Source organism: Solenopsis invicta, chromosome 12, assembly GCF_016802725.1.
Source record: "Solenopsis invicta isolate M01_SB chromosome 12, UNIL_Sinv_3.0, whole genome shotgun sequence".
Taxonomy (NCBI): Eukaryota; Metazoa; Arthropoda; class Insecta; order Hymenoptera; family Formicidae; genus Solenopsis; species Solenopsis invicta.
Window position 1 is genome coordinate 12857796 of NC_052675.1, and position 9734 is coordinate 12867529.

Below are 9734 nucleotides of genomic sequence, written 5' to 3' on the forward strand. Positions count from 1 at the left end.
ATACGACGACGGCGAGATTGACTGTATATTAGAGAAGACGCGCTAGACTTCACGAATTACTAGCACGTTCGGATAACAGTTAGCGCACCTCACTTTGGATTAGCGAGTATGTTATTTTCGCGCAGGAAAGTGGACGTTTTCACCGTCACGCATAGGGCTTTATTTCGACACTTGTAGTACTAGACAAGATCAGATGATGAGAAAGTGTCGTTTTATCATCGATCTCAGCGATAAAAAGAAAGTTTGACACTTGCAGTTGAATTATCTGCGTTAGTAAAGCCATAAATAAATTGAGGAATTTTAGTGATTTTTATTTATTTATTTTTTATTCATTACTTGATATTGCGAGCATCGGTTTTATAATAAAATTAACACCATTACCTGCTTGAAACAGTTTTTAAAGACAGAGAAAAAAAATGTGATTTCTATATGAAAAACGAACGAAGAAATTGTTTGAATTTTAATTCATACAGAATAAGAACGAAATTCTCTAAATAAAATTTTTGAATATTTTTATAATATTTTTTAAATCTGAATCAGTGAAATCTTATTTGCTTTGCAGTGCTATACCAACTGTGATCCTTATTCGCTGTTTTTCAATGATTTCGATTAAAAAGCAGGTATTCTCACTGACCGGAATCACTGTATTAGCACTAACGACGTATATATGATTATTAGTGATCGATATAAGTATAGCACTGAAACTGAACTGTTTTTCAGTAAATAATATTCTAACTTCCGATTTAGAGAATACCTATTACATTTTCCAGTATGTTAATTTTGCCATAACGGAATCCATTAAATGGACTTTAGGGCTGTATAATTCTGGACATAATTGAAGACAAAACTGTCTCTATAATTATACCGCGTATCTTTTTATATACGTTACATATGTAACCTGTAGCAGCAATCCTGACTTTTTCTGTGATGACACGTATACAACATTATAGCCGCAAATTATAGATTGTGTAAAATAGACTTATTTTATGGTTGTGCATTTTTATTTGAAATTCTAACAGCTTACAAGATGGATTTGTTCTTGGTTGTTGCAGCAGTGCGGCAGCGGTAGCAGTGGCGGCGGCGGCGGTTCGACGGAGGGTGTCGTGGTGAACGTCGGTGCCAGTAACGGCGTCGTGCCAGTAACGGCGTCGGCAGCGGCGGCAGCGGTGGCATGGACTGCATGCCCTTGCGCCCCGGTCCGTTCCACTACCTCATCAGCGAGCAAGCCAAGTCTCTGGTGGCCCTGCAGGAACTGCAGAATGAGGTCGGCGCCCTGCTCGAGTTCCGGGACCTCGTCATCGAGACGTTCCCAAACCTCCGGCACAAGATGGCCGCGACGGCGTCCGCGGGTGCGTCCGTGATGTCGTCCACTTGTACCCAGAGCTCGCACATCCCGCTGCCGCTGTCGAGTCCGTCCTCGCGGAGAATCAGTGAATGGGAGCCTGGCAAGATAAGGCGGCGAGTGACGCGCGAAAGTAGCGGCGGCGGCGGCAGCGGCGGAAGCGGCAGCGGGGGTGGAGGTGAATCTTCGTCCTCGTCGTTGCCTAGAAGCCGCAGCAACTCCCACAGCGGCGGCACCAAGAACAACTGTAGCGCGACGGTTCAAGACTCCGGTTTCAGCACGGAGACCTCATCGAAGGACAGCGCCTCGACGGCGATTGCGCCGCGAGCGAGCAGCCCTCGGCCGAATGCGTTGGACGAGGCGGAGGATGAGCTCTGGAACCTGCTGGACGTGATCCATCGCAAAGGGATCCGGCTGCGGGAGGAGGTCGAGTGCCTTCAGGGTCGCTTGGAGAGCGTGGCGACGGAGGAGCTGGTATCGACCGATGTGCTCGAGGCTGTGACGAAAATCACCGGCCTCGGCGACGCCGATAGGACGATCGGTTGTAACGTCCTTGACGACGGGAGCGTCGATCGACAACAGCAGGATAATAGGGATCCGCAAGTGATAGCTCTCAGGCGGGAAAAGGAACAGCTATTGGACAAAGTTGCCGAGCTCGAGGCGGAGACGATATCGAGTCGTGCCCGGGCTCAGGAACTGCAGACGGAATTGGCCGCCCTATCGGCGCTGAAGACTGGTCTGGAGGATCGGTTGCGGGCTGGACTGATCGAGAACGCCTCGGAGATTTTAGCACCGGGCGTTCAAAGACTGCAACCTATCGCACCGGTGATATCCTCGCCGAAGAACGCGAATGTTACTAGTATCAAGAGCAAGGGTTCGGCGTTCGCGTCGGTCACCGGTAGTCCTGGAAGTAAAGCTCACAAGAGTCGCTTTCGCACGAGGACGATCGAGAAGAATGTATTGTTGGATGTTGTCGGACGCAGTGACGAGACGCGCAATGTCGACATCGACGTTGAGGCGAACGTGAATGAAAGGCGAGCCAGGCTGGGTGCGCTCGATTCCATCCTGGTTTCGCCCACCAGAGTGACTCACGTGAAAGACGTAGACTCAAGGAAGATCGCGGCCATTCTTCGCGAGCATTCGCCCCTCGAGCTTCAGCGGCATCTAATTACTACTACCGTCCATAATCAGGTAAGATCGCGGTGATTTCTAACGTATTTATTTATGTAAAAACGATAAACTCGGTCAATGTTAATTGCTTGACAATTTGCATTTTTAGGTCCTACAAAAAAGGTTAGATGAAGTGAAGAAGAGCACGGAAACTCTTTCGGAACGACTTGATAAAGCACGCGAGGAGAATGACGATTTACGTTTCCAGGTGAGTTATTATCAAACGTCGCTGCATAGCAACTTTATTTGAAAGAATGCCACATTGTTAAATGCGGTACCTTCTTCTCCGAAAAAATCATACCGATTGTTATAATACAATAGAAAATGATACGATCTGCAACTCTTTCAGTTGGAGGAACGAAATATCGAATTGGAAGGCACGCGGGCGCGAGTGCGCGTGTTGGAGCGCCTTCAACAACGACCGCCGACGGAAGCAGAGCCCGAGGCGGATTTGGAACAGCCCAGATGCGAGCAAAGCGGCCTCGAGCCCGGCAGCAGTACGGAGTCCGCGCGGGACCATCATCAGCCGGTAGAGATCAAACCGTCGCCGCGGCGGCGTCCTAGTCGTATACCTTTACCCGGCAATGTGAGCGGCAAGACAACATCGACGACGCCTACAGCTAGTGTAACTGCAACGACGCCTGTGCGACCACCCAGTCACGGCAGGAATGATAGCAGGGAATCGTTCAAGTCGCTAACGAGACCGCCGCGTGATTCTAGTCGCGACAGCCATGGCGGCGGCAAGTCGTTGTCGAAACCGCGCGACTCCAGCCGGGACTCTTTGGGCAATAAAAGTCTATCCAGGAGCTGTGGTAACGGAAGCAGCAACAATAGCGTCGGCAGCGGCGGCGGTGGCGGCGTCGGCGTCGGCATCAAGGAAACGAATCGAGAGTCGTCCTTGAACAACCGATCCCTACCGCGTAATAATTCCAGCCGAGACTCCCTAAACAAATCCTCCTCGCTATCCCGCGCTCGTGACTCGTTGGAGTCTAACAACAACCTCGGCACATCCTCGCCTATCACGGGAACGACTAACGCTCCTCCTCGACGACCGCCCGCTCCCGCACGCCGTTCCCACAGTCTGGCGCGCACAGCGACGTCCGTCGATGCGTCTGAGAACGGCAAGGTACGACCCGTAAAACAATTCTTTTGGAGCAGCTGGCTGAAGTCACCGTTATCCAACGGCCCGGTATAGTAGAGAGCTCTCGGCAAGCCTTCTTCTCCCCCAGGACGACGGGCTGTAGTCGCTCTCTCTCTCTCTCTCTCTTTCTCTCTCTTAGGGATAATCACCGCCTTCGACATCATTTCCTTCGAAGTCCCACTCTTTTAACCTTTGTAACAAGATTAGAAAACCATTATCCTTTTTATTTCCCAAGTACATCTTGTCTCGACTCTGCACTGACTTTGGTCTCGTTGAATTAAGATCGGCTAGACAGACTAAACGGCGTCGTTCTACCGCCATCGCTTCCATTTGACGGTGAATCCTTCTGTACTATCTTGCTAACTTGTCTTCTGTACTTCTTGCCATTGTAACTACTACTATTACTATCATTACTGTTACGTTACATCCTTACTGTGCATAATAACTGTAACAATGACTATATCAGTCGGTAATATCGAAAGTACATACATTTATCGAGGATGCATCTGGTACGGTTTCCTGCATTGATACAGACAAACGCACCGACTTTCATAACGCTGTCATTTACTGCTGTTTTTCCCGCGACGTCTCTCCACTACGTCCTATTCCATTCCTTTTTCTGTGGTTTTCATCGCGGACTTCGACATACCAATGATGTGCGATCATACAGGAACGGAACTTACGTTTTCGCTGAGCCACTATCTTTACCTGATAATGTTCCTGAAAAAAAAACATCTCTAACAATACGTGCAGAGACATGAGCGAGCGAATCGACTGATTTTTGTTTTAAAACCACCAATTGTCCGCCCAACCGTCCACCATACCGAAATCAGTCTGATCTGGAGGGCAGGCGAGCGTGCGTTCGAGCCCGTCCCCAACGGCGGTCCAATAAAGAAAGAAAATGGCCCCTTCTCGCGTGCCGCCGGTTTTTTCTCGTAAGTTATGCTTCTTTTATTATCATTTGCTTCGATGCTTCTTTCCTGGATGTGGTGAGCTGCAGCCTCTGTCTTTTCAAAACCCACTCTCATCATTCTCCTGCCCACACCGGTAGAGTATACACCATGGTTTGAACGCTCTCACTTGGATTTTGGCATGCGCACATACCCGTAGTCAAATCTTTCAGATTGCGAACATCAATAAGAAACGCTTATGTCTGCAAGTATATTACGTGAGAGTTCTTTAAGCTTACGGAATGAATAACGTAGCTTTAATATGCTAACGTTTTCAACTATATAGAACTAATAGATAGATCATTAATCGTCGGTCATTTGTATTAGTTTGTTGCTATAAATTTAAACTTTTAAAATTATTTTAATTTCCACTTTGCGAGCGAAATTATTTTTCTGTTTCAAGGAAAACTGTAATTCTATATATAGAATCTAGATTAGTAACAGAAACTAATACATTTTTAGTTGTATAATTTCTAAGACTTTATAAGCAAATTTCAATGATCCACGTTATAGTTAGAAGACACACAATAAAATAAATACACAGTTTTTTTGTTACTTCAAAATCGCATTACAAAGGGTTTACACGGTTATTACACGCACAGATTTTAGATTTTGCCGCTTTTTTCTTCTCTTTTGCGATTTATTTACGAGAACTCGTTAATTTATGCACGCGCGGCCGATAATGGAACATTCGATCAAAGTTTACGCATTCACCGCCAAAGTTTTGTTAAAGTAAGACCGACCGCTGGATAAAACTAAAGACATCCTAGCCTAGTTTAAATTATTCCACGTTTGTCTTTCATCCATAAAGACGCACACAATCATACACGCTCGATTCGTCGCATATATATCCATTTACTTCGACACCCCGCCAGTACATATTTTAATCTCTTATTCTCATCACGACGTAGGAAGAAAGAAATAAGGAGGAGAGAACATTTATTTAGCACGTATTTTTTGATCATCATCAGCATTCAGTGCTAGCATTGTCTTGCTCCCTTGCTCTTTCAAATGTATGTTGTATGTATGTTAAATTGATTTGCTCTTTTTCGTTTGCTAAGATTTGATCTTATTTGCTAGCGTTGCTTGTATGCAGAGTATAATAATTTAAAAATCCGAGAGAGCCGTCATAGTTGTAATTTATTATAATTATACTCGCGACCAACGATTTTTTGAGGGAAAATGAATCGACCACACGCTTACCTGCTTGGCCTTGCGGTTCATTGTCCATCTTATATTCTTATATTCAGCAATACGTTTCAGCAATCGCGCGATTTTTTACAATATACTCTATTCGCTAATATTTATGAGACGCTCTCTTTAATTAATTACTACGATTCTTACATTTACATTTGTCATGATTGAATTCGAATCATTAAGTAGTAAATTAGTTTCGTATGAAAGTTTTACTTTTGCCCGTGCACATCATGTCATATGAATACGAGGGATAACGGATCTTGATACCTCAGCATTAAAACAGCCAATAGTACCAGTGTTTCTACAAATTGTTACCGTCCTGCATTTAACATGTAACTTTCTTCCGTAAACTTTTACACACTGCAAAATTAGCGGGTAAACCGGCTGTTCTAAATTCTTAGGTATTAATATAAAGTTAATCTCACACGCATCTCTTCAAGATGCATCTCCAGGACGATGCATCTCTAAAGCGATGCTCTAGTTTCGACAGGAGAAATTTCTCGCTTGTAAATAAGGGAGTATTTTATTTGTCTAACTGATTAACACGTATTTGGTATTTTCCAGAGCTGCAATGAGCCACCGAGTTCCTGGTGTTCGACCAACAGCAGTTTCCGGCACAGCGATTCGTCCCTCTATCCGGATTCTCTGAATCAAGAAACGTCGTCCGTCACCGGTTCCACGCGGGTAGAATTCATAATCGGCTCACCTACCAGGCGCTTCCGCACGACCTCCGCGTGGCCTCACCGCTACTTCGACAGTATCGACTCGGCGGCTACGGTGCCAGAGAGCCTGCTAACCGACGAGTTTCCTCTGCGACGTGGCGAGGCCCTGGCCGAGTGCGACTCGCTCGAGTGTCATCCGATTTCGAGCGAGGATTAAATGCGCTTGATCGTCGACGTTAACGTGAAGTTAGTAAAAATGGCGAGTCGCGTAGAGTGAACTACTTGCTCTTGCTTCTTTCCATTATTTCACACCGTACCACTGGCTCTGCTCCTTGATGCGGCCTTATTCGCATTACGTTATCGACGCGTGTGCGAATGTATAAATAACAGAATTCTATACACGTGAAACATATTTGTTTTACAAGATACGATGCGCTGGAGGAGTGTCACTCGCGTTCTCAATGACCCTTATTCTGTGCCTTTTTAATATCGAACGTTTTTTGTTTTTTATTTGTTTGAAAATCACGTCTTCTCTGGAGAGTGATTCTAAACGGACAGAAATTCAATGATTCTAAACTGAAGTATAACAATATTTCAAGTCCTTGCAGGACTTACTATGTACTTCCCTCAAGTTGCATTTAAAAAGCATTTCATACACCTTTACAACATGATAAAGATTTTTTAGCATCAATTATGCTATCTAATAAAAAATTAAAATGACGCAACGACCTGCATCTTAAACGTACATTGATTTATAACGTATATAATTGATAATTGTATCAATAAATATTACAGTTATTATTTTTATTGACAATATTAATATGGAAGTATGATCAAATTTAAAATTACATAAATATATCGTGTTTATTTAAGAAGTAAAAAGAAAATACATACCAAGATGTAATCAAAACTTTTTTTTTTTAAGGAGAGTTTATGCAAAAGAATATACGTTTTTTTAATCTTTGTTCGAATTTCTCATATGCATATAAAACATATACTTAACTTATCAAGAAGTATATGTATATAATTCTTATCAATTAATAAACATTTTTGAATCTTTTATAGAGTCGCATATCAATGAATTCAATGGCAAACGCTAATATATATTCGTTTCAATGTTATTGATGTTATGTTTATTTTTTACACGTAAACGATATTTGGTTTACCTAACCAACGTCAAGAATGAGTTTGTTAATCAAACTTTCGATTACTTGGTCCACGTTCGGTGATAGTACTTCGCAACTCTGTATTTTGTAAATTTTATACTTACATCTTGTGTACCACTATTTTTATGTATTTCTCACGAATATTTGTAATATCTTTTATCATTAAGTAAAAAATTTTTTGACTAGTAAAAGTGTCGTTAGCAATCAGGTGTGGAAAAGATCGTCAACTCGCAACAGAGGATAAAGTGTCGATAATTCACATTCCATAGCTGCAATTTCGTATTCCATTCAGCATTTCTATCTTTGATTTGAATCTATGTTGTGATTAATTGCTTTCTTATTTATTGCGTGTGTTGTTACAATGCGGATTTATGTCCGAGTTTAGTTGATGTTTATTAGAGATGTACGAACTATTCGAATACAAATTTGAATATGAATCGAATTTTATAAGATTTGATTCGGATTTAAATCTATGATTTAATAGATTATTATTTATACGAATCCGGACTATCTGAAAATTTCAAATCTAAGAAAGTTGAATACGAATTACGTGACTGACGTCTTATAAAGTTATTTAAAATCACTTTATCACATAATCAATATTATTTTTCTTATAATAGAATTTTTTTCTAATTTTCTATATATTAACATTTAATCTAACAATAATTATGTTAGATTAAAAGTCATCTTTCAACGATTCGATACAACTTATTTCGATTTGATTTAATTAAAATTCGGTCAATTCAACGACAAAACATCTTGATTCGCACATCTTTAATATTTATAGTTGATGATACGAAAAAGTGCTACGATTGGGAGCGAAATGCGTGACTGTTGAAAAAATTCGAAAGACAAGGCAGATGCTGAAATTTTCATCGTATACGAAAATGTATGCGCTTATATTTTCTCGAAAATAACACATATCATGTTTAATTATCGTACGCTCGTTTGATAGATGCAATAACGGGTATACATTGATAGATATACATCGAATGCACGAACAACGAACGGACAATGAATGCGAATAGAATGAATAGAGAGTGCAATATGTTGAAAAAGTTTTTCTTTTAACAAATTTGATTTCGTGTTCGCTGTTCATTCGTTCTTTCCTCGCACAATGTATATTTCAACTGAAGGTGATAAAAGTGAGCGATGTTAACTCTCATTCGTTGTAGGGAGGTTAAGGCTCGTAGAATCTGTTGGCGATTCACCGGAATCGCATTTTATTGCGCGTAAACTCACGATGCCGCGACTTCGGAAAGAGCACTATGTACTACACAGTTCCTCGTTTCAACAACCAATTTAATTATTTATAACTAACATTGACGATTGTGAAACACTGAATAATAATCACAGACGGAGCTTGTGATCCTAGCTATAAATAACCGCAAAACATGTGATTAACATATAGTTTAAGGTGTTAAGCCACAGGACTGACGGACTCTACTTATTATTTTATTAGCGCCTAATGTCTTTATGCGCGGCGGAAACGAACAGGGGAACCGATGCGCACTCGGTGAAGTTTTGCTCTTTTCCTTGTCTTTTTCCTTTTTTACAATGGGGTTCGTGTGACGCCAACAAGAATGCTCAGATATTATTGTTATTCGTACAGCCGGTGGATCTTAGTGCCCGTGTATCAACGTGCGCGCTGCCGACTGGAGGCTATTATTTTTATACCTTTAATTAACGAGTGTAATCGAGAAAAAGATCGTATAAACGCGCTGCGAAGGTGCGGCATCCTCCTGACAGATGGTTATTAAAGCGCTGTCGCTGTGTATTATACTTTATCTAGTTTAGATATGTCTTATCATCATAGAATTATTAATTATTGTTTTACGAATATACACACCGACATATTTGTACATAGACGACATCGTGATTTATTTAAATTAATTAGCTCTAATGTAAATAAATATTATCTGTAACGAATCTGCGATAATGTGATCCTATTAATAAAATGAAATTACTTGAAATATCCATTTATTAGTATGCAATTAATAGTCCTCATGTTAATCTTTACGACTTTGATTGATTGCTACTTGCAATTGTGAGATAACTTACAAACAACAAATCGTACATTACATTTTGTCTTGTAAGAAATCACTT

At 41.6% G+C, this 9734-nt stretch overlaps 1 protein-coding gene across 1 annotated transcript in view; it reads left to right on the forward strand.

Moving 5' to 3' along the window:
* Nucleotides 1-9603, forward strand: part of LOC105208164 — a 93586-nt gene extending 83983 nt beyond the window's left edge. Inside the window, 5 exon segments of the mRNA XM_011177950.3 lie at nt 1056-1133; nt 1136-2533; nt 2622-2720; nt 2862-3638; nt 6365-9603. Coding sequence (XP_011176252.2) covers nt 1056-1133; nt 1136-2533; nt 2622-2720; nt 2862-3638; nt 6365-6679 — 2667 coding nt within the window. The 3' untranslated portion in view covers nt 6680-9603.
* Nucleotides 9604-9734: the final 131 nt, after the last annotated feature.